The sequence below is a fragment of the Aricia agestis genome, chromosome Z (assembly GCF_905147365.1).
Source record: "Aricia agestis chromosome Z, ilAriAges1.1, whole genome shotgun sequence".
Classification (NCBI taxonomy): Eukaryota; Metazoa; Arthropoda; class Insecta; order Lepidoptera; family Lycaenidae; genus Aricia; species Aricia agestis.
In genome coordinates, this window is record NC_056428.1 from 11,805,891 (window position 1) to 11,831,814 (window position 25,924).

Genomic DNA, 25,924 nt, shown 5'->3' on the forward strand with positions numbered 1-25,924 from the left:
CCATAATAGAACAAAAATAGCCAAAAAATTGTGTGTTTTAACTTTACTATCAATTATTAAAGTAAGTATAAATACAACTGAGTATTTTGTGAACATTTCAAGTGCCTACATGTTGCCATTATTGATATAGAGCAAAATAGCGAAAAACATCACGTTTGTTGTATTAAATATTTAATTTATTTTGTTTTTAGTATTTGTAGTTATAGCGGCAAGTGGCAACACTGGCCAGTATTTGTAGTTATAGCGGCAAGTGGCAACAGATATTCACAAACTGTGAAAATGCCAGAAATCTAGCTATAGCGGTTCTTGAGATACAGCCTGGAGACAGACAGACGGACATACAGACATCGAAGTCTTAGTAATAGGGTCCCGTTTTTAGCCTTTGGAATCGGAACCCTAAAAAATGAGTGAATATTCGTATTTTACAAAATGTTACTTGACGTGTCCTTCCACTCATGTCTTCATATATGACATCACAAACACTGGCCAGTATTATGGGTTATAGTAAACACACACTATTTGCCCAAGTTCTTGTGATAATGTTATCAATAATCTACCTTTTGTTAAACGGCATATTTTGCGTTGTAACTATTTTATAGGTTATTAATAAATAAAACCTACAAAGCCTATAAAAACCCAATCGCATTTCAAAAAATTTTATACAAGCCGCTGGCCACGTAAAGTGCATAATTATTTAAATCAGGTGTTACTAAACTGCTGCATGTATTCCCTGGCTTTAGTCTCATTATGTTTATATTCCAGTGCAGGATGGTTGGAGGGCAGCTTGGCCTCAGCCGCTACTAGCTCAAGCCTGGCCGTCCGCAGTCGCATGGACATTTCCAAATCTCTGGACTCTTGTTCTCTCCGCTCTGATTCCACTTTCTCTGCCATTCGTTGTCTCTCAATCTGGAAATGAATAAGCACTAATCAATGCTAATATAATAATAATATCTATGGACGCTTCACACCACGTCAGTCTGGCCCCATGCTAAGAACCTAAAGGACTTGTGTTACAGGTACCAGACAACGGAAATACATATATTTAGACCCAATTTCACCAACCTCTATTTGTTAAATCCTAACAAGGCATTACTTAACGGACCTTGGAAAATTAAACAGACTGTTAAAATACTTATGTCCCACAGTAAAAATTTAACAGCGGATTAGTAAATGTTAAGTGAACAACGAGTGAACAACTATCAATTCGTTCATTCTTGTTATAGGTTTTTATACCTATAACATTATTGAATTCTTGTTATAAGGCGATGAAATTGCAATGTACAAGATTAATACGACATGTTTGCTGCAATGTGTCACTTTCTTCCATAGTAGTATAATAGTAGATAATGCGACCAAATTAAAATATCACTGATCGCATACATTTGTTACGCTATAATATTTCTTCTTAATTTACCAGGTTAATAATTATTATTATCTGTCAAAGCTAAAAACATGAATCATAATACAAACTTTTATTTACATATTTCGGTTTGGTAATTTTGATACAAGTTAGTATATTTGCAATGTCAAGGAAAATCCGAAGGCTGAATTTTTGACAAAGTGAAAATAAATAATTAATCATAACCATGAAAATAATTAATAATAAGGACGTAGCGGAAACATGGCGGAAAGACTCAAAAGTCGGCGGGATTCGAACCCGCGACCCCCGGCTTGAGCTACCAACGCGCTCACCACTGAGCCGCAGAGGTCGTCGAAACGGGCGCTGCCCGTGTTCGGCGACGCATGCGCCGCAAAACTTTTAATGGCGCACGTCAAAACCATGTCTTATCATGACAACGCCACAAAAAGTTATTTATATTTACCTGTTAAGAGGATTCCACACCGCCATTTTTTCCATACAAACGTTGTCCCCTGTTTCCTCCCTGGATAATGCTAGTAGAGTTATAATTTTTTTCCTGAATATCTACGGCCACTAATACAATGTCCCTATGTTTTCTTTTTTTTCATAATTTAATTATTAAATAAGATATGAACGTTCAAAAACCCAAAAAAATGGCCAGATTTTCCACTGTGTTCAAACGTCCAGAAAACAGATTTGGCTAGATTATACAAAAAAAGCAAAACATAGGAACACAGCTCAAGCCTTTTTTTAATCTTTAATGAAAAAAGTACTTAAATCGGTTAAGTTTTGGAGAAGGAATCAGGGGACAACGAATCGTTGATTTTCTGGATTTTCTGCAGTTGTCTCTATCGCGTTCTGCGGTATAGGCTTGAGGTAAGGGAGACAGCTATAGATATTACACGTACTTTTTTTTCATTTCTCTAGCCCCTGTTGTATCCTCTTAAGTTGTACCATAGAGTTAATATACCTAGCGAAATAGAGCAACAATCTCGAGCTGTCAAACGAAACCGAAATTGATTTACGTCTGTGTGTTATTTGTTTATGTATACACTTACGAGTACACAAGAATCTTTCTAAAGCTAAGTACTCACATACGGTTTTGCTCGATAGTTTTACTCCGCGAGCAATAACCACCGTGTGGACCGCAACACTGACAGAGAAACTCCTAAAGTGTGTTTATATGAAGGACTCCACGAAGTGAAACATTTTTACGAAAATTATTTAAACATTTTTTTTAATGTACCATCGAGGAAATTGATTCCTATGCAGTTGACGGACCTACGTCATTTGGCCGGAATATGTCATTTCAATATAAGTTGTAATCTGTCGGCTGGGTTATGGGTATGACATAACGCGACCAAATTACTTAGGTCTGCCATCTGCATAGGAATCAACTTCTCTGATAGTACAATGAGGACGAAAGTTCGAAAAAATTTCGTTAGTTAACATTTGTCTAATTTGTTGAAAAATTTACTTTTAGTTAAATTTCCAACGGGAGCGATTTCTTTGAAGTGTTCGGAATCTTGGAATACAGCATAAGTTTTTTAAATTTTTAAATTAATATTCAATACCTTAAAAAATATAATTAGTGGACGTGCTCGGTTTTGAAGCCGCGCGCGCTACCTAAAAATGCCGCGCGGAGGCCTACTTGCAGCGTTAAATTAAAATTATAAATAATAGAGATGGAATTCCGGGAGTTGGGAGTTTTTGTATGGAAATTTCCTCCTCTTTAAGAATCTTTTTTTTAAATTTCTTGAATGTTAATAGTTTCGGAGTTTTTAACAAAAAACGTAATACTTTTTTTTGCAACCTAATTTGCTTATAAATTTTGAATTTTTTTGTGTGCTAATAATAATAATAATAAACACGCCTCTGATACATTTTTCTAGACGTCTTCCCGAATCTAATGAGCTATCGCACGTATTTTTAAGACCCTTATCTCTATTACATTTCTCCATTCTCAACTTATCGCTTAGACTATGAATCGGTTAAAGTAAGTTGGTGCAACCCACCCTTAGAGATTAAATTGTCAATGTGCCAATAAGTGCCAACTGGACATCAAACAGATGAAAAAATTTTGTTCTCCTGTCATGTAACACGTCTCTTTTTACCACGCAGTGTTACTGATTTTTTTTTAATGAAATAAGGGGGCAAACGAGCAAACGGGTCACCTGATGGAAAGCAACTTCCGTCGCCCATAGACACTCGCAGCATCAGAAGAGCTGCAGGTGCGTTGCCGGCCTGTTAAGAGGGAATAGGGTAATAGGGGAGGGTAGTAATGGGAAGGGAAGGGAAGGGAATAGGGGAGGATAGCGAAGGGAATCTATTCTCTTCCCTACCCCCCGCTATTAGGGGATTGGGCCTCCGGTTGACTCACTCACTCGGCGAAACACAGCGCAAGCGCTGTTTCACGCCGGTTTTCCGTGAGAACGTGGTATTTCTCCGGTCAAACCGGCCCATTCGTACCGAAGCATGGCTCCCCCACGTGACATCTCCCTTGCTCAGGCCTTTGTTTCAAAGTTATACAAACGTGTTTGTTGGCATTGCCTTGATATTATGGCATAGAAGGATTAACTGATTAGTGAATTAATGACATTGGTAGGAGCATGAGTGAAATAGCTGTCATTTGATGCATTAAGTTCTGTTTTTCCACACACTAAGCCAGGGGCGTGCACTCCTTGAAGGCAGAAATGCAGCGCATTACTTGCCATTCACAGATATTTTAATTTAACTATCGTACGTTTTCAGGTGACTCATGACGTTAATTATTAAATATTAATAGTAAAAAATATAGTAGAAAAAAATGAAAATGAATACATTTAAAACGCCTAAAATAAAATAGCATCGAAGGCGCGAAGTGCGAACGCGACGGTATGGCTCAAGGTCAAGGCATGCAGATGCTTCTGAAATGTGAAGGAGTCATTAATTTCATTGATGATATTTTAATATTCGGCTGTGATGAGCAAGAGCATGACACTCGTCTGCAAAATGTACTTCAGGTTTTAAAACAGAACAACGTTCTTCTGAATGAAAACAAATGCTTATATAAAGTACAAAAAGTAAATTTTCTTGGACATGAACTCACCCCTGATGGCGTGAGGCCTTTAAATAAATATGTCGAAAGTATTTCTAAATTCAGAGCTCCAACAACTATTGAGGAACTGCAAAGTTTTTTGGGACTTGTAAATTATATTAACAAATGGATACCAAATCTCGCTACGATGACAGAACCTTTAAAAAAGCTGTTGAGACAGAAATTTGGAAAAAACGTAAATATTGAACAGTTTTGGGGACAAGAACAAGATCAAGCTTTTGAAAAAATAAAAAAGATACTTTCCGAAATCCAGACTTTAGGATACTATGATGTCAACGATAGAACTCAGGTCATTGCTGACGCTAGCCCTGTAGGGTTGGGAGCTGTGTTAGTTCAAATCGACTCTAAAGGATCTAGAATCATTGCCTATGGAAATCGTACACTAACAGATTGTGAGCGGCGCTACAGCCAAACTGAGAAAGAAGCCCTCGCCCTAGTATGGGCTATAGAGCATTTTAATTTATTCTTGTTTGGCAAAGAATTTGACTTAATTACCGACCATAAGCCATTAGAAGTTTTATTTGGAGCCAAATCAAAGCCTTGTGCCAGGATAGAAAGATGGGTTTTGAGACTACAGGCATACCGGTACAACATAAAGTATAAACCTGGAAAAACTAATATTGCAGATTCCTTATCGAGGTTATGCAAAACCTCCGATTGTTATAAGACCAAAGGTCATGATCACGTCCACCATATTGTTGAGAACGCAAGACCTATGGCGGTTTCCATGGCAGATTTAGAAAAACAATCCAGTGAAGACCCTGAAATTTTAAATGTGAAAACAGGAATAAACAGTAACGCCTGGGATGACAGCGCTAAGCCTTATAAAATTTTTGAAACAGAATTGTGCTTTTTCGGAAACATACTGTTACGTGGGAATAGGCTGGTCATACCTTCAAATCTCCGTAAGAGAGTTTTAGATGCCGCACATGAAGGACATCCGGGAATTGTTGCCATGAAAGGACGCCTCAGAAGCAAAGTATGGTGGCCGAGAATAGATAAGGATGCCGAAAACTTAGTAAAGAGCTGCAAAGGATGTACTTTAGTTGGATTACCAAATCCACCCGTCCCTATGAAGCGACGCAGCTTGCCGGAAGCACCTTGGGTAGATGTAGCAATTGATTTATTGGGCCCACTACCCAGTAATGAGTACATTTTGGTGATAGTTGATTATTACAGCCGCTATAAAGAAGTTAAAATTACAAAAAATATCACCAGCACACAAATAATTAAACTGCTAAAGGAAATATTTAGTCGGTTAGGTTATCCCTCATCTATAACTGCAGACAACGGACGACAGTTCGTGAGTGAGGAGTTTAAGGGATTTTGTGACGAGTGTAATATTAAATTATTCCACACTATCCCCTACTGGCCTCAGCAAAATGGCGAAGTAGAGAGGCAAAATCGCGACATTTTAAAGCGCCTAAAAATTGGAAAAATTGAGAAGAAAAACTTGCAGGAAACCCTGTGGGAATATCTCATGATGTACAATTCCACACCGCATTCTGTGACTGGGAAAACACCATCGGATCTATTCTTCAAGAGACAGAATAGAGATAAAATCCCCGCTATTCAGGACATTAACAAAGAAGATGATTCCGAAGTCAGAGATAGAGATATGGAGAAAAAAGGAAAAGGAAAAGAATATGCCGATAAGAGAAGAGGAGCAAACAATTTAGACTTAAACGAAGGGGAAAAAGTGTATATAAAAGAAATGGATAAAGGTAATAAGCTTACCACAAATTATAACCCGACACCTCATATAGTTGAAAGAGCTAAAGATGGAGATGTGACAGTCAGGAACGAGGAAACAGGGCAGATGTTAAGGAGGAATGTCGTTCATCTAAAAAGAGTAGAAGGACAGTGGAAGGCCATTAAAGGAACAGAAGAGACCGAGCAAAATTTAGAATATGATTAATTTTGATTTGTAATTATGTTAGTATAGTATCTTTATTATTATTAAAGTTTTAATAAGGAAGGGATGTAGTGTTCGTACTTTATTTGTATAACTATCCTAATAGTTATAAACACCGTCTCGTGCTCACGGTAGGGTGAGACGCACGTCACTAGAGCGAGAGCCAAGGGCGAGAGCGGACGTGCGCCTGTGACCCGTAAATATCGTGTGTTGTCGAGCCTGTGAGACTCCTGGAATTGTGGTGATAACCGAGTAGTGAGACGCATTCTTTATATCGAGTTTACTAAAATATTTAGCCTTCCTTAAATAATAATAAATAAAAAATGTTTTATTTCTGAGTAAATTTGAATCAAATTTTTTCAGAATGTCTACCTGATGCCTACCACCGGTTCGGGAACTACCCCGGCGAGAAGAACCGGCGTAAGAAACTCGCACGGGTTCCACTTTTTACCAAAAAAAACCGGCCAAGTGCGAGTCGGACTCGCGCACCGAGGGTTCCGACAGCTTAAAGGTATTATAGACCTGAGTATTTGGTATGAATTTCAATTTAATACCTCTACGCGTTTATGAGGAAATGGGTAGTAAGTTTAAAATTATTAAAAAAAAATATATTATGTGATGTAACTAAAAATTTATGGTTTTCGTAATTTTTCCTTTATCTATGCTATAAGACGTTGCTTCGTACCAAATTTCAAGATTCTGAGTTCACGGGAAGCACCCTGTAGGTTTTGATTCCCTTGCAAGTGTCGAAAATTTGCGGCATAAACGGCTGTATCTTTTGATTGCGTTGGCTTAGAAGTTTGATTTTTTCACAGCTTCAAGGGACAGTAGACCTGAGTAATTGATATAAATTTCAGCTTCATACCTCCACGCGTTCCTGAGAAAAAGGGTCTTGACAGACGGACAGACGGACAACAAAGTGATCCTATAAGGGTTCCGTTTTTTCCTTTTGAGGTACGGAACCCTAAAAAGTGAGAGAAAAATTATTCTTTTAAAATAAAGTTTACAATTTTGTAACTTAATATTATATACAATGTCAACATACATAATTGTAAGTCATAATATAATAATGTAGAAGTAGCCAAGCAAGAAGCCATCCTACTCCCAAGATGTGCCATCTTCTATGAAATCATTGACCTTATAATAAGCTTTGGCACACAAACGCTCTTTGACTACTTTTTTAAATTTATTAATGGAAAGATTTTGAACGTTTTCTGGGATTTTATTGTAAAGGCGTATACATTGACCTTTAAAAGATTTACTGACTTTACTAAGTCTGATCACTGGCATGTCCAGCTTGTGCTTATTTCTAGTATTTCTACAGTGGATGTCACTTTTAACTTTAAATTTATTTATATTTTTTTCTAACATATATTACATTATCCAAAATGTATTGAGAAGCAACAGTTAGAATACCAATTTCTTTAAATTTATCTCTCAGAGATTCTAAAGCAGACATTCAGCCCGCGCGCGACAGACCCTAGACTTATGTATGCGTTAAGATTTTCGTGTCCGTACACAGTTCGTCAACGCAAACAAACATGAATATCTGTACTGAAAGTCCTGCGGCAGAGCCCAGCAGTGTTGCCAACTATAGGGATTTCCCACTTTTAGTAGGAAAAAATAAATATACAGTGAGTATTTTAGGGAGTAAAAATATGTGGGGATATTCTTGGGCGTAAAATTTTTGAAGCAAAAATGTATATTTATTTCGTTTTTAGTACTATTTTTATATAAAAATGACGCCATGAGTGACGTTTTCTCCACGACCACAACAATTTCAGTCGGCTGAAGTAGTATTTTCAGCGTTTTGATATCTTAGTGGAAAGCACCCCAAGTGATAAATTATATTTGAATTCTAGTTGGGGAGTTCTGATTGAAATTCAGTGGGTTTTCAAGTTGCTTTAGGGGAAATTTTTTGAAGAGTTGGAATCACTGGAGGTGCGGCCGACGGCTTGGCCGGCGCGCGAGTTATCGGATAATGTTCTTGCCTATAATCCGAGTAAAAATAATAGACGGAAATCTAATTAATTAATTACGTATGCACATTCTGCATTCTTCTTTAGTAAGGTTATCATTTGTTTACATAGCAGAAATGTTTTGTGTTTTGGGAGACCATTCAAAGTCATTTGCTTTTTTCATGTGATTGAGCACTGTTGTCTGTTACATATTATTATTTTTGGTTGCGCCAGTATATTTACTAGATAGTTTTCTAAGAAGATTTTTTCATTTTAACATTAATTTGAAAGTTTGTACTTAAGTACATTTAACAGTTTAATATTAAAAAGTGCGTTTTTTGATTTCTATAAGATATTTGAGGTGGCAGAAATCTTGCATCTACATGATATTTACATCGGAACGTTCTGTTGGCTATGCTAAAAATCTATAAGTATAAAAGAAAAAGTTTTTGTGACTGTTAAAAGTAATAAGTTCACAATGTTATCAATAGATGTCGCTAGCTGCGTTGCCGGCGTAAGCTAGATCGCGCTATTAGTATTATTCATATTATATAGGCCGTGATAACAGTCTGGAAATTAGTATTTGTAAATTGTTGCCTGGATTCATTATGCAGTTAGTAATACCATTAAAGGTTAGACTTTGTTCAGTGACCAACTACACTGCTTAACCTGTGTCAGATTCCTGTGCACACTGCTGCACTAAGCCCGGCCACACATTGTCCGAAATTTCTGATCAGAAACAGTTGAACGTCCGCGCTGTCTCTTACATTTTGTACTGAGCCGAGTGAGCTCGAACTCGCCGGAAGGATATTTCGGATAGTGTTCGGGGTGGCGCGCGGCGGTCCGGCGAAATTCAACTGTTTCTGATCAGAATTCGGACAATGTGCGGCCGGGCTAAAACAGTCCTGCGAGTCTAAATGCACTCATAGGCCATGACTGCAAAATGAATTTATATTTTTGTTTTAAACCTGGTTTATCCATACTTACTAATATTATAAATAAATGCGAAAGTATGTCTGTCTGTCTGTTACTACTTGACTACTATGCCCAAATTGCTGAACCGATTTTGCTGAAATTTGGTATGGAGATAATTTGAGACCTGGCAAAGGACATAGGATACTTTTTATCTCGGAAAAATGTACATTCCCCACGCGATAAACGAAATTTAACGCAACGGAGTATAGAAATAATTAAAACTAAGAAGTCGGTTGAAAATAAATACTTACTTTCGCCGTCTCTAGTTGATTCTTCAATATTTCTAACTTTATATTGTCAGCTTCCTTATCCTGTGCTTGAGTAAATTTACCAAAATTGTTGATGGATTCTGAAACATATATCAATACAAAAATAGAATAACAATTTTTCTTAACTTAATTGTGATTTGTGCGTTACAAAAATTAAAAATTATTGTCGACTGTCTAAGTGCTTGGATCAAAAATTCGCTAATATAACGCATGATTTTTATTTACACGCACGCACTCAGGCACGCAAGCACCATGTAGGCACTAGGCACACACACAAGTATTACTGCTATGCAGGTTTCGAGTAGAATAGGGAAATATATGTTTGGTTTTCAAAAAAAGTAATATTATTATTAAACAACGCTACATCGCATTATGACTGTAAAATATTTTTCATATTATTATTATTAAAATACATATTTACCGATTCCAGAGTCTCCGTTTAAAATTATACTCAGAGGGTCTGGACTTCTGAGTCCATTCTCCGTTTCATGATAATCATCATCATCTAACTGCTCAACAATACAGTTGTTTTGCTCATCATCACTTACTGCTTCTGGGCTGCTTTCTTTTTCAAATGTGACCTCAAACAGTGGCTCACTTTTTACCTAGAAAAAAAGTTTTGTTTGTAAATGTGAAATATGATGTTTTAATGGATATAGGGAATTATGGGGAATGTGTATGGACTATGGATGGCATGTGTTGCCAACTTTGTGGAAAATCATTTACAAAGGTGGTAAGACATGTCAAGTAATACAGAGTTGTGAATTTCAGATGCTACTAGGCAGCACTTTCTTTGAATAAATTCACTTTGGCATTTACGCTTTTTAGTCGTACACATTCATATTTTTTTTACCACTGCACACAACATTATGTCGAGCAATTTACAGGCAGGGAGCTTGTTGACGAGCAGAGATGTTTTATTTAAATTTTGCTGAGCAATCTTATATTGTGTGCAGTGCGTAATATACATATTCTAAAAAGATTGTACCCACCTTCACATCTGTATCTTCATGTAAATTTTCAAGCTTAATTTCAAAAGGTTCCTTAGTTAACCTAATTTTTGCCTTTTTTTTCATATTGTCAAACTTAGTTCGAAGGGTCTTCATTGACCTCTTTTGGGTGCTCAATTTGTTGTAAATATATGTCACCTGATGAAATAATAATTATTATTTATATTATGTAATAACTAATAGTGCATCAAAATACTTATTAATTAACATGCTTTTTGTACATTTTTCGTTTATTAATTTAATTTTTATTATGGATTTTTAAAATAAAGTTCTTGATTAATCATGCTATATTTAAAAGAAAGAAAGTAACGATGGAAAACAATAAATATCAAGAGAAATATAAACCTAAATAAATGTACCTTAGCCCAAGCATTCCTTTTTAATTTAGTGGAGCGACTTGTTATGTCGCTCAAAAATATGTGATCTTGTTCTGATTTTATACATTTTAACAAAAGATTGATCTCTTGGGGTGAAAAATTAAGGGACCGCTTTGTTCTGTAAAATGAAGAAATTGTTTCATCATTATTATATGCTCGAGATACTCCACAAATGAAATGTAAAGAAAACATAGAATTTCCTACATTAAACAGTATATTTTTCTTTGTAGTCTACATTCTATTGCATCAAAATAGCTTCAGTAGTTTTGTAGGCTATTTCATACAAACAAATAAATAACCAAGAAAATTGATTTACTGGTATTTATTGCTTGTCTGATTAGTTGATTATGGTTGATTTACACGGGTGACTAACGGGTCGATTTTAGTCACCCGGCAAGTCACCAGTAGTATTCGTAGCAAGCGATCGCTTGCTACTGAGCGTTTTGCACGGTCGATTTTAGTCACCAGCCGTGTCGTGCGGCCATCGGCCGCATGACTTTGGGGCTTGCGACTTTTGCCGCATGCGGCGTAGGCATTCGCCGTGCGGCGGAAATCATGCGGCTTTAGTCACCCGTGTAAATCGGCCATAACCTAGGTAGGTACTAGGTAGGTAAATACTGAAATAAGAAAAAATTGTAATTCTTGGTTTCTCGACCAAAGTATTCCCTTCCCTAACCTAACCTAACCCCCGACAAAAAAGAGGGGTGTTATAAGTTTGACGTGTCTGTCTGTCTGTCTGTGGCATCGTAGCATCCAAATGGGTGGACCGATTTTGATCTAGTTTTTTTTATGATTTTGTTTTTATAGTTAGGTATCATTGTTTATGTAGAATATAAATTTCAGTAACTTACTTATTTTTTTGTCGGCTTCTCCCATAAGATATCAATTGTGCGGTTATCTTGTTATTTTCATCCTCCCATGATTTTTTGTTTTGATTTTCACCATCTAAAATACATACATAATGTTTTTAATAACATAACAAGTAACAACAAAATACAACTATTAGCATTTCAAAAATTACAAAATGTATATAATATTATATTATATATTTAAAAAAATAGACGTTCCATGTGGCTTCACCCGCATAAATTTAGAATTTTACGGAAACCATACATTTTCCAACCTTTGAAAAAAAAATTTCTCTGACTTCATACTAATATGACCTATACTTCATAAGAAAATCGTTATAACTTCTAAACTATCTGACTTAGAGCATTGAAGTACAGAATTTATTTAACCCTCCGTGTACGAGTTGGGGACCCATGACATACCCCAGCGCTAAAAAAATTGATAGCATTTTTAAACGAAAAAAGTATGCGAGTTGGTTTACTCAATAGCTGCAAATAAGACATTGCTGTTTTAATTCCTACCAAATATTCAGTTCTATGTTTATCACCAATTCTGTTAAATGTGATTAAAGTGCGCTTGGGTATCACATACCCCACCTAGTACAGCACGTAGCTAAAAATGTAAGTGTAACTTCCTTTGTGTTTATTTATTTATGTTTAATTTGGTGTTTAGCTTGATGAAATATTATTTGCTGGTATAACTTTTGCTAAAAATGTCTCAGTTATCGAAAAAAATATATTTTACGAGCACTGACTGAAGAAGATGATGACTGTGACGCTGAGCTAATGAGTTTCAAACAAGAATCGGCTGGTAATGAAGATCAAATCAGGGATACCAGATATGGCCTATACTAATATATAGGAATACAGGGCACATTTGCAAAAAATATAATATGTCCATATTATGTATTTTACATAAGTACTAATTTTTCTGTCTCAATAACTGTCAATATTACGGAAACGTAAGTGACCAAGATCTATTTCATATTGTTTATTTTAAATTGATATTATAAATACTTAGGTTAAAACTAAATATCCAATTGATTTTTGTACTGAAGAAAAGATTTCATAGTTTTACACTTTACAGTTTTAAGAAAAAGTCAAGTTTTTGGACTTTTGCTTATAAAATGTTTTTTTTTTTATAAAATAAGGGGGCAAACGAGCAAACGGGTCACCTGATGGAAAGCAACTTCTGTGGCCCATGGACACTCGCAGCATCAGAAGAGCTGCAAGTGCGTTGTCGGCCTTTTAAGAGGGAATAGGGTAATAGGGGAGGGTAGGGAAGGGAAGGGAAGGGAAGGGAATAGTTGAGGGTAGGGAAGGGAATAGGGTAGGGGTTAGGGGATTGGGCCTCCGGTAAACTCACTCACTCGGCGAAACACAGCGCAAGCGCTGTTTCACGCAGGTTTTCTGTGAGAACGTGGTATTTATCCGGTCGAGCCGGCCCATTCGTGCCGAAGCATGGCTCTCCAACGTATAAATATATTTTATAATGTAAAATTGAATTTACTTTACTTAAACCAATTCATTATTAGATATTTAAATATATTACTTATTATTTTACAATCACAAGGAACAATTTTTCGAATTTAACTGCCTTTCATTGTTGGGGTATGTCATACCCCACTTAGTACAGCATGATGAGATTAGTCACCTATAGTACACGGAGGGTTAAGATGAAAACTTCCTCTATCTTTTTAAAACAAAATAGTATCAGTTTAATGAGCTAGATTTTTCACAAAAAGCCATTAATTAGAAGATACACAATTTTTTTTTTCTTAAATTTATTTTTTCTATGTTTAATTCCACGAATTTTATAACATTTTGCCTGTGTAAGCGTAGTCCACAAGTTAAGCTATCAAATGAGACCTTTTTTATCTTCATAGGATATTTACATGAGAAGTACTGGTCTGATTAGTGTGAAAGCCCGAGAAAAACTAAAATGGCTGCCATTTTACAACCGTGAGAGAGAGAGAAAAATTGAGAGCCAATTTGTCGATAAAAGATACCATAGATCATGACATTAAAGGATCGGACACCGGTGTCGGGACACATTGTATAATAAAAATATTGTTTTTGATTAATATTCATTTTGCAATTTTTTAAAAACTGTATAGGTACTAATAGTTTTGACTTGATACAAAATTTGTTAGGTTCTAATTTAAGCAGATAATAAAAAAGGTGATTTGTACCATTTTCCTTAGACTCAAGAGGCACTTGGCTTGGATCAATTGGGCCAAAGCTGTCACTTTCATTCATTAATATAATAACTTGGTTGAGAAACTGTTTATCATTCAAATCACAGCTCAGTACATTCAACGACAACTTTTTTGCTTCTCTTTTAAGGTTATCCCATTTAGTTTTCAAAGTTTCTGGTGCTCTTTCATTTTTGAAGCCTTTACTGTTAAAAGCCTTTGCAATATTACTCCATGCAACTTCTTTAGCGTGGTTTGCAAGTGAATTTGTAGATTTGTTAAGAACTATAGTTTTGTATTCTGCAACTATTCTGACGAGTGTTTCTACCTCTGCTCTGCTGAAAGTAGGACTCCTTTGCCTGTAATAACAAATTTTAAATTGTTTCATTAATGATCTACAAAAGTTTTATAAAATTGGTTCATTTGGTCCATTTAATAAACATAAGTTTCCACATGTTTTGGCTAAAACTTATGTCCAAAAGGGTTAACTATTGCTGAACTGGAGAAGGTAGTAGGTACCCGCAATAGTCGGTAGAAGACACTTTACTATAGGGATGCTTCGTGAATAAGTAATTCCATGAGAAAATAGCCTTAATTTATTCATATATGGATATATCCATGACAATAGGTAAAATTATAAAATATTTTTGGCCCTTTTTGCATTTTGGCAAATGTTATTGTCTGTTTTAAGTTAAAGAAATGTGCACGCAGAACCGACTTTTACCGATAGAAAGTTTTAAAGAAAATTGTTAATTTTAAATTATAAAATACTTATAACTTACGAAACATGAACATTATCCGACGAGTCGTCTTCGTCTACATTCATTTTAATAACAAAAACTGAAATAAACTATATAAAATAATACAAAAATCACTTATTTTATAAACAGCATTGACCACAGACTACTTAGGAATAGCATTGAGATTCCCACTAGATGATTCCCTAGTCATTGATCTTCTTCTTCTTCTTTTAAAATATGGCTCCTTGGTGAATCGCCAATGTGATTGCGGCTCTTCACGACGGGCCAGCGTAGTGGGTCATCACGATGGCCCAGCGTGGGGAGGACGTAGTGGCGTAGGATGGTCGATGGCGCCAGCACTGGTCGTGGAATGGCGGCAGTGTCGGTTTTTCGGCCGCACATCAAAGGATGATGGCCCAGCGATGGCGGTACGCCTCTACTCTACACGTTGGCGATACGACAGTCGATGCCTGGCCGCGGTCGAGCGAGGACGTCGTAATTCGTATTACAATTTACGAATTTCATTCAAAATGACGAGTACGTGTTCTCATAATGAATGAAGCTATATTAATATGATAAAGGCGAAAGTTTGTATGGATGTTTGTTACTCTTTTACTCAAGAAATACTGAACGAATTTTAATGAAACTTTAAAATAATAATAGCTTATACAAATTACAATACATAACATTTGACTTTTTAAAGATCCAAGTTTGGGAGTTTCAGCGTTGTTTTAAGAACGAAAAGTATACTATGCTATTATTACATTCATCATTATCATCATCATCACTACCATAAACCATTATTTTAATTTTAGGCTCGAAATAATTATTCGTAGAATTCAAGAGAAGGTTCGTATTAGGGTGATACGAAGTTCACCGGGTCATCTGGTGAAGTCATAAATTATTAAAAATGCACGTTTTGCATTGCCGTAATGGCTAATGCTTACACGTCCTTCTTGAACGACGTTTAGATCACAACACAACTGAACACGGCCATCATGTAGAGGCGTTGCGACCATTGCATAGCTATCGCATGCGCCATTCGATCGCCCAGCGCTGGCCCATCTTGAAGAGGGGCCATCAGAGTGCGTTGACGAATACTCTGCCTTATGTGAGGTTTTGTGGAAAAACAAGGGTACGGTAATTATGAAAGGCGTACGGTGTCTGTTGACAATTCCTTAACCTAAAACAAACACAAACATGAAGAGTTAGTACCACACCTTAAAATTTGGTTAGTATGTATTTATTATGTACACAAAGTTTTTACAAAGGGAGTATTTACAAAGGATAACACGGATTTTAAATTGCTAGGGCGAGGGATGTTAGGAGGAAGAATATCATATAGAGAGGATTGGTACTTTGGACAAGAGAAAAAAATGTGATTTAAAGTGCCCTCGTCTATGCCACACTCACAAAGGGAACTGTCTCTAACCCTAATCTTGGCTAAGAAAACAGGTGAACAGCAGTGACCCAGTCTGATTCGGCAAACTGTTGAGCACACTGTTTTGCTTGCTTCTTTAAATTTAGAAAACCAGGGTTTAACCGGGATACTATTCTGGATATCAAAATAGTATAATTTACCCTTATTCACACTGGTTCGTGTCCACTCATTATTCCAATTAGTATACATGTTGCACTAGTCATTCAGTGTTGCTAGATGCAATTTTTCGATTTCCCACAAACTGATTTTTATATTTCCCCAAAATGATACGTTTTCAAAAAAAAAAATCCCCAATCGCTTTGTTACAGAAAAAAAACCGAATATAAAATTGAAACTACTTTTATTCGATTTAGTAGTTTCAATCACTCGACAGTTAAACAGATACACAACACATGATCGCTCGCTCGACCAACGAGACAATTTTTTTAAGGGTGTGACAGACGTGCGTGTAAGTACGCGGACTATGGCTCGACGATCTTAGGAGTTAGGCTGGTATAAATAGTCAGTACTTAAGATGCGACCCGGTCTCAAGACTCGGTTCGGCTCTGTGATTTGTCCAAATTTTGACAGCCAACCAATCACAGAGCCTGAACCGTGTCTTGAGACCGAGATACATCTTGAGTACTGACTATTTATACCAGCCTTAATCGCCTGTGTGTCAGCAAAGAGCCACGAGCCGCGAGCCTGGGGGCATGGTAATCCAGTGTGAGCGATTCTCGTGTGTCACCGACGCGAGCCGAGTAAATTCGCGAACCGCGTAATTTAAGTTCGTACGTCTGTCAGGCCTTATACGCACTCGACCAAATAAACCAAAACAAACAAACAACAAATTTGCCAGTATGTTAATCGAATGAAAAGGACGTTGGTTTCCTACTGAGCTTAAAACAGCCATAATCAAACCTCTATTTAAAAAAGGCGAAAAAGAGGATGTAACGTGTTACCGTCCAATTGCTATTATTTCCGTTTTCTCAAAAATTATAGAAAAAATTATAAATAAAACTTTGTATTCATATTTTGAAAAATTTAATCTATTTTCTGAAGAACAGAAGGGATTTAGAAAGGATTTATCTATTAATTTAGCTATTTACAATTTTTTAAACAAAATAGTCTTAAATATTGACAAATCTATACCGGTGACAGCTCTATATATGGATATCTCTAAAGCCTTTGACTGCGTTAGACATGATATTCTAATAGAAAAATTGAATATATATGGGGTAAGAGGAAGTATCCTTAATTTGATAAAATCCTTTCTTACAAATAGGACCCAAATTACTCAAATTACAAGAATATGTGCGAAAACAAAAACAGAGCTTACATACTCTTCAAAACGTCGAAAATTAGAATATGGCGTGCCCCAGGGCAGTGTTCTGGGGCCTCTTTTATTTCTGATATACATAAACGATTTCCCTCGCTGCATAAAGTACCCCATGACTCTATTCGTGGACGACAGTACTGTCGTGTTTACCTGTTATGATCTTGGTAGTTACGAAAATGACATAAATGAAAGTTTAATTGACATTATAAATTGGTTGACATCTAATAATTTACTCATAAATCTAAAGAAAACACAAATAATGAAATTCCAGCAAAGAAAACCTCTATTATAAACATTAGATATCAAATATAATGGGGATAAAATTGAAGATATTGGAGTTACAAAATTTCTAGGTATATACATCGAAAAAGATCTTAAATGGGTAAAACATTCAGAACATGTCTGTAGGAAAATAAATCAATTTTTCTATGCTCTATATACTACCTCTAAAGTGGTTAATGAAAAAGGTTTGTTAATGGCCTACAATGGTTTCGTGGTCTCTACCCTTCGTTATGGTATCATATTCTGGGGCAACTCTACTATGCGTGAAGATATATTTAAGGCGCAAAAGAAATGTATCAGAATTATAGCCAATATACGTACAACTGAGAGTTGTCAGCCGTATTTTAAAAAATATAAACTTCTTACCTTTCCGTGTTTGTACATATACGAAGTAGCATTATTTGTGCGATCAAATCTACATTTGTTTGAGCGTTTCAACACAAAAAGACTAGCTGACAAATTATGTTGTGTTGAATCAAAAACCACCCTAATTAGAAAAAATGTTTTTGGTATGACAACTAAAATATACAATAAACTATCGCAGAGTCTTAGAGAAATAGACAGCATTCAAAGATTTAAAAATGAATTAAAAAAGTATTTGGTTGATAAATGCTTCTATACTATCGAAGATCTCTTTCGTGAATGTAAATTTTAAACATAATATGTATCTAATTTATTGCCGACTTCTAATAAACTTAAAATTAATTTACTATTGTTATAATAATATTATTCTAAATGAATAACGTACTATGACATGTTTTAAATATTTTTATGGAGAAATTACTACATACCTATTTACATTGACATTTTAATTTAATAATGACATTTTTATACATAATAGTTTAGAATAATATTAATGAATTCATTTTACTACATTATATTAATTATTGTTGACTGTATAATTCTTTTATGACCTGTTTTAGACTGTAATAATTCTCTATTGTTAATTTTGCATGCCAACAAAGGCCTATGTGTTGAACCTAATATCAAATATAAGACCTAAATTATTGTAACACACATACGCAAAAATAAATGAATTTGAATTTGAATTTGAATTTGGTTTCATTTGTTTGGTTTTTTAGAAGTGCTAACCCCAAAAAATCCCCATAGTGTATTTATTTTCCCCAAATATTTCCCCAAAGATACTGTTTCCCCAAATTTTCGCCTAGAGTCAAAATTTTCCCCAGAATTGCGAAAAAACCCCCAATCTGGCAACCCTGTAGTAATTGATAAAAAGCCATAGATTAAGTATAATAGTATAGATGTAGTCTTAGCCCGTCATCGCGTGGCCATTATGTGCTTATTTTCATACAAGTAGTGTGCCTTTATTTTGTTGAATATTTCTATTTGTCTATACTATACTATAGTTCAAGTGATGAGAATCCGTAAACACACGTAAAAAGCAATGCAATTTTTACTGGCCACTGGCCATGGTTATATAGCCGAAGTGCCCTAATAAGAAAAAAAATGTCAGATGTCATTGTGACGTCTGCTACCTGCAAAAATTACGTAAAAATTTGTATTATTTCAGTTTTTACGTTTTGTACAATAGTTATTTCAGGCTTAATTCATAATTTACAATAAAATAAAACTAAAAGCTATCAAGAAATCACTTCCAGGTGAGATGGTTATTTGAGCAAATACTAAGTTATTTGTATGCTTCAAAATGGCGGAATTTCAAGCTAAACTATAACACGCATGGAGCATTATACAGCCAACAAAGGAACTGATAAAATATCTTAGTTTTATGAAGTAACACGTTATATTTTTAAGTTTACTTATATAACGGGTAAATGCATTCCGAAACCTGGTGTTCATATTAATTATAATTCTCTAAGTAGTAGTGAAATGAAGGAAGTGATTTTAGCTATTATAACCTTCGTATGTAGTGTAATATTAGTTTTTATATTTGTATTGTTTTGTAAGTAGTCCATTGGCTTGTTTCATAATATAATACAACGAAATTATCATCGATATCACGTAGAAAGAAAGTACGTCATACAAAACAATACAATTTTCTTTGTTCCAGGCTGGTACATCGTTTGGAAGTGTTGTTTATCGAAATTCAGATTCGTTCGTGAGCTACTGGGTGGTATGTCAGATACCCCGCCGGCTACTGAGACACGGCAACCGAAACTGAAAAAAATCCGAAGGGACTAATTTTTTAAGGAGATACAAAATCAAACATTTCAAAATGAACATCCGATGCGCGCGTCCAAGCGATCTCATGAACATGCAGCACTGCAACTTGTTGTGTTTACCAGAAAACTATCAAATGAAATATTACTTCTATCATGGTTTATCTTGGCCACAACTGAGCTATGTAGCAGAAGATGAGAAAGGCCACATAGTTGGTAAGATATATAGGTACTCCTTTACCTTAAAGTAGATAGTAACATACAATGAAATTAATAATAATTGTTATACTGTCTTAGGGTATGTCCTTGCAAAAATGGAAGAGGATGGTGAAGATAATCGTCACGGACACATCACATCTTTGGCTGTGAAGAGGTCCCACCGTCGCTTAGGTTTAGCCCAAAAGCTGATGAACCAGGCATCTCTAGCAATGGTGGAATGTTTTCAGGTATCATAATTATTATTTATTACAGAACATGCATTTATAATTGGGCTAGGTGGTTAACCTTTCATCTGTCATGAACTGTCAAACCATTTTCGAAAATGCTTCGAAATGCTCTTATGGTAAGACGCCCATTTTGGGCGCTTGACAGACGAGCTATTAATATAAGTACTAATCTTATTTTAAATTTCCAGGCCAAATATGTTTCCCTGCATGTAAGGAAAAGCAATAGAGCTGCTTTGAATCTGTACACAAACTCACTCGGCTTCAAAATACTCGAAATTGAGCCTAAATACTATGCAGATGGTGAAGATGCTTACTCTATGATGAGAGACCTCAGTGCTTTCGCAACTGACACCAAGACTGAAACTGCACCATCAGAAAATCTAGAAATTAAATCAGAGTCAACTATTGTATCACAGTGCTAAACATTTATATTGCAATAAATTATATTAATTTGTAATGCCTTTTACTTGTTTAGCCATATTTTAAATTGCTAAGACAATAGATAACCTAATATGTTGCTCCTACAATAGTATTGGACAATATTTGATTGTACAATTTATTTAACATAGATTGAGAGATGCTGCAATGTTCAGTATTAACCCTAGGGCCTAGACCAGGGGTCGGCAAGTAGGTGGGGTCCGGATAATGTGTGAAAATTTTAATATGGTCCAGAAAAAATACTAAATATTATTTTAATTAATAAAGGTATACACTATACCCGCGGCCCGCCGGGGCTTTATTTGTGGCCGGCGTGATGCTAAACAATTATTTTGAAATTCACGCCCACCGGCAAAATAACGTAGTCTACGTGATAGTCGTTACATTTTTTCCACACCCTAAAAAATCTTTGTTGCGGCCGGGCCCGCGACACCAAGACCAAAACATGTTTGGGGCCCGCATGAAAAAAGGTCGGGGACCACTGCACTATGCATAATAATTATATCTTATCTATGTATGAATTGATACTTGGTATAAAATACATTCCAATATTTCGCAGTCCGAGATTCGACCTTTCGCGGTCCGCCTCTTGCCTACCGCTGGCCTAGGCTCAAGGCTGGTTTTACAGTCACGCGTTTCGCAGCGCCGTTGGAGCGCGCGCGTTCGAAGCTGTAACAAACGTATGGACGAACGGCGCTGCTCAAGCGCGCGGACTTTAAAACGCAGCTACTACCCCCATACATATCCGAGCGCGCGCGCTCCGACGGCGCTGCCGAAACGCGTGACTGTAAAACCAGCCTAAGAGTCTAGACGGTCGATAATATTACACAATGCATAACATTGGGCAATCAAATTGATTGTCTAGGGGCCTGCTTAAGGATAAGTTAAAAGACAAAGATAGAAATGAAATGTTTTATCTCATAAAAAATGTAGAAAATCTTTTATATATAACATTTGGATTGTTTTTTTATTTTATTTAATAAGGGGGCAAACGAGCAAACGGGTCACCTGATGGTAAGCAACTGCCGTCGCCCATGGACACTCGCAACATCAGAAGAGCTGCAGGTGCGTTGCCGGCCTTTTAAGAGGGAATATGCTCTTTTCTTGACGGTTATCAGGTCTTATAGTTCTGGGAATACTGCTGGTGACAGTTCGTTCCAGAGTTTTACAGTGCGCGGCAGAAAGTTACGCGAAAAACGCACTGTGGAAGACTCAAGGTGATGAGGATGGTATGTTTTTCGCGTGGGACGATGGCGAAAAGTTGCAGGTGGGATGATTCCGAACAATTCCTCCCTTAATGTGGTCAGTTCTAAAAAATCTGGTTTACTAAAGAAACCCCCTGACAAAAAACAGAATTGCTTGCAAAGTAAAATAAAACACAAATGTGTCATTTATTATTTTTGTATAAAGTCAATAAATTACATTAGGCAGTAAAACAAAATCATTTAGCGTAATCATCTTCATCATTGTCATCATACAAATGATTGAGAACGAGAGTTGACTTTGCACTTTCATCCTTTGGGGTCTTCTTAACTTTAGGTTTATCTTTCTTCTTTGTTACACCAACTACATATTCTGGCATAACTATTTTATTGCTTTTGAAAACAACAGAATTTTCTTCAGCTGGACTTTCTATAACCTCAGTAGGTTGTTTGATTGTTTTGGATATTTTGAATGTTGGCTTCTTAAATACAGCTCCTGTTTCGTCTGTAACTTCTGCTATGGTGTCTTGTGATTCCTTCTCTTCTAGTTGTTTCATGAGAGCCAATGCTGTCGCTGTGTTTGTCCGGTCAGACATTTGCTCGGGTGTTACATCGGCCAAGGAGTAGTAAACCCATTTCTGTGGATTTTTCATGTAATCAGGTATAGTCTTAGCGCGCAGACACTGCTTTATATTTGCTTCGCCCCGCTTGTAAATACTTTCTTTGCCTCTGAACTGTTTCATTTCTCGTTTTAGTTTTCTGTAGTTGTGTCTATCGATTGTTCCAAAATCTTGATTTTCTGACGCTTTGTTTGTCTTAGAAAAACCACATTCCTCTTCAGCGCTTTTCAGTGTTTCAAAAAGACTTTTTTGTCTCTCATGGAAGGACGACATCTTTGTGACGGGTTTTTGTTTAACATGAAGAATTTCTTTAGCTGCTCATGTTTTTACACTTATTCACTAAATAGTTTAGCCATAAATTCATAAAATATTAAATTATAATGCTTTTTGTTTAAGTACTTGATTTTGACAACTTTTGTTCATCAAAGCGAAATGTCATGTTTAGTGTTGCCAACTTTTTTTTTACTAACCCACCAAATTCAGCAGCGTAAACCACCAGAAACCGCTAAAACCTAAATGGCCTCTCAAACCACCAGAATTCCACTAAATAACGTAAAGACAACAACAACCAGCGTTGCCAGACGTCCCGAAAGGTACGTCTAAACCACCAGATCTAGTGGAAATTCCACTAAGTTGGCCATAAGCCATAGATAAAGTATTATAGTATAGATGTAGTCTTAGCCCGTCATCACGTGGCCATTTTGTGCTTATTTTCATACAAGTAGTGTGCCTTTATTTTGTTGAATATTTCTATTTGTCGATTATTTCGAAGCACATTAAGATACAGGAAAGAAAGTCAATTAGTTCATGATATCGATTAACTAATAGTTCAAGTGATGAGAATCCGTAAACACACGTAAAAAGCTATGAAATTTTTATAGCCAAATTTTTAATTGATTTGACATTTTTAGCACTAATGCCTTATCGTGCTATATAAGGCATTAGTGCTAAAAATAAAGGATTAATAAACTTAAAATTATCTTTTTAGCTTACAAAAATACCCATTGAAAAGCCCAAAAAACGTTATTCAAAATTTACGTATTTAATGTTAATTCCACGTGTTTGAGGCATTGTTTGACCATTCTTATGGTTCATTATTTAGCGGAACCACAGAACTCAACAATATCTAGCATTAAATGTTCACTAAAAACCTTTATTAACACTTTTATTACATGAAATATGCAGACCGACTCCTTTGTTATGTCCTACTAAGTAGGACATAACATTACACGCTTTTGACGCTTAAGGTAAGACTGCACTAGGCGTAACTGAACTGCAGCGGAACTGCGCAACACGACGCGTCATTTTTGGGTATACCGCACTTGAACTGCAGCGGCGCTACAAAAATATATTCAGTATCTAGGCAACCTCTACTCTAACTAGGAGAAATTAGAAATCATTTGTAATGTTGAAAAATTTATGGAGAAAAGTTTTGGCCATTTCATTTCTCGTCTACAATAAATGGAGATAATATATAAAACTGATGTTTTATTTTAATTATTCAAGAAAATATATTTTACAAATCTTTCTAGGCTTATTCTTATTATTTATGTACAAATAAACTTACATATAACGAGCGCGATAAATAAAAGATATTAAATTACGAGTACGATGACGTCACATCCAAATCGGAAGTACCGCAAAAGCGTTTTCGTCAGTACAAATCCTATTTTCATAAAAACATATTTTCAAATCGACTTTATTTATCAATCATAAGCTTTTATTTCATGATAAGGGTGAAATAGGGTTTCCTAGGCCAAGTTCTACTAGAAATATGTATTTGGTTAATGAAATTGAATATAGGTCAAGTAGCCTATACAATTAATTTTTCCTCGTTCATGGACATTTTAACTGATTATAGCGCTTCCAACCAGCTGACTGACTATGAAAATGAAGTTTGTCAAACCGCACTGCGCGGCAACGGAACTACACGTCGCGACAAGTCGCGACACTTTTGGTCAGTTGATCAACTTTGCCGCGCAGTTCAGTTGCAGTTTTTTGTAATTTTCCATCTTTTTAGAAAAAGATGGCCCCGTGCGAGTTTCTTACGCCGGTTCTTCTCGCCGGGTTAGTTCCCGAACCGGTGGTAGGCATCTGTGTAGCCCCGACGTTCAGAGAATATTTGAAAAAATTTATTCTGAATAAAAAATTTTGAGTTTGAGTTTGAGTTGAGTGCAGTTCAGTTGCCACGTAGTGCGTGTTGTCTCATATAACTTCATACAAAGAATATTTTGACGCGTCGTGTCGCGCAGTTCCGCTGCAGTTCAGTTACGCCTAGTGCAGTCTTACCTTTATACACCGATATAAGGCTCTCTCCAGTCTATAGTACCTCGACGACCTCAATGGTCATGTTACTGACAAGTGACACGTTCTGTCAAAATATCTTTTATTATTTTTCTCTTATTATAGCACTTCGGCTATATAACTATGGCCAGTGTCAAGTATTATAAATGGCGGCAAAACAGTATTGTTGCCTAATAAGTAATAATTATTGTTGCATACAATTTTCAGCATCGTTTCTTTATATCGTCAGGTCAAAAGTCTAGTCAAAGTCGAAGTAAAAAGTCAATACAGTCAAAGAGTCAAGTCAAGGAGTCGATTCAGTAAAGTGGTTTTACTGAAACTTTCGATGAGGTTTTGGAGGGAACACAAAATAAATAGCTCGTTTCTGGATATTGCATCACTTTCCTACACTTGTGCACGATAACGAATATTTAATGGTTAATTATATCCTAATTCCTAGCAATATTAGACATTAAAGTTAACCTTAAACCTATCCACAAGTTTCCACATCTTTTGTGCTTCTGAAATTAGTGTAAATGTGTTTCTGTTTAATTATTACATGTACTTTATAGTACCTACTCGAAACGGCTCAAGGGTTGACTCGTACCTTCCTAAGCAGTTAATTTAGTTGATATTATGTTATGCCGAACGTTATAGAAAACGAGTTAGCTCTAACTGGTTCGTAATGTTGCATTTTCTACAACATTATGACTTGCTGGGATTAAGTTTATAATATTAGGTATGTATTTTACTATGTATCACGTGTTCATGGAGTATTACAAATGTCGCTGATGCTTAAGTATAAACCTAGCGTTACGATTCAATGTATAATCCAAGAATTATGAAAACAAACACTAAACAGAGTTAACTAAGCGTAAGAATAAAGTAGTAAACATCGTTAATACCTAGATAATAAGAAGGTAGCAAATAGGATTTAGTGATAACGAGCTTTTGCCCGCGGCTTCGCTCGCGTCAAGAAGTATTATTATATACAAACTTTCATCCCCTATTT

The 25,924-nt window shown here is 35.9% G+C and overlaps 3 protein-coding genes across 3 annotated transcripts; 1 reads left to right on the forward strand and 2 right to left on the reverse strand.

The window, feature by feature from the left end:
* Positions 1-415: 415 nt before the first annotated feature.
* On the reverse strand, positions 416-14,897 carry LOC121739514 (myb/SANT-like DNA-binding domain-containing protein 4). The gene is made up of 8 exons (XM_042132016.1): positions 14,787-14,897; positions 14,002-14,363; positions 11,813-11,906; positions 10,944-11,079; positions 10,567-10,722; positions 9,996-10,179; positions 9,557-9,654; positions 416-906 (listed from the first exon to the last, which is right to left on the reverse strand). The coding sequence occupies exons 1-8, from the start codon at positions 14,828-14,830 to the stop codon at positions 700-702; spliced, it is 1,281 nt and encodes a 426-aa protein (XP_041987950.1). The 5' UTR covers positions 14,831-14,897; the 3' UTR covers positions 416-699.
* A 4,369-nt stretch (positions 14,898-19,266) lies between these two features.
* Positions 19,267-20,819, forward strand: LOC121739516 (N-alpha-acetyltransferase 11). The gene is made up of 4 exons (XM_042132018.1): positions 19,267-19,404; positions 19,815-20,139; positions 20,221-20,369; positions 20,558-20,819. Exons 2-4 carry the CDS (start codon positions 19,980-19,982, stop codon positions 20,789-20,791), a joined length of 543 nt encoding a protein of 180 aa, XP_041987952.1. The 5' UTR covers positions 19,267-19,404; positions 19,815-19,979; the 3' UTR covers positions 20,792-20,819.
* Positions 20,820-22,192: 1,373 nt separating this feature from the next.
* Positions 22,193-23,033, reverse strand: LOC121739515 (protein TSSC4). The gene has a single exon (XM_042132017.1). The coding sequence runs from the start codon at positions 22,900-22,902 to the stop codon at positions 22,249-22,251; it is 654 nt and encodes a 217-aa protein (XP_041987951.1). The 5' UTR covers positions 22,903-23,033; the 3' UTR covers positions 22,193-22,248.
* Positions 23,034-25,924: the final 2,891 nt, after the last annotated feature.

Bases quoted from the DNA above. Each gene is read 5' to 3' on its own strand.
- LOC121739514 (XM_042132016.1), bottom strand. From the start codon at position 14,830: ATGAATGTAGACGAAGACGACTCGTCGGATAATGTTCATGTTTC. The intron at 10,180-10,566 runs GTGGGTACAATC...CTTTTTTTCTAG, and splicing joins ATGAAGATACAGATGTGAAG to GTAAAAAGTGAGCCACTGTT. The intron at 9,655-9,995 runs GTAAATATGTAT...TATATGTTTCAG, and splicing joins AAACGGAGACTCTGGAATCG to AATCCATCAACAATTTTGGT.
- LOC121739516 (XM_042132018.1), top strand. From the start codon at position 19,980: ATGAACATCCGATGCGCGCGTCCAAGCGATCTCATGAACATGCAGCAC. The intron at 20,140-20,220 runs GTAAGATATATA...ATACTGTCTTAG, and splicing joins TGAGAAAGGCCACATAGTTG to GGTATGTCCTTGCAAAAATG. The intron at 20,370-20,557 runs GTATCATAATTA...TTAAATTTCCAG, and splicing joins CAATGGTGGAATGTTTTCAG to GCCAAATATGTTTCCCTGCA.
- LOC121739515 (XM_042132017.1), bottom strand. From the start codon at position 22,902: ATGTCGTCCTTCCATGAGAGACAAAAAAGTCTTTTTGAAACACTGAAA.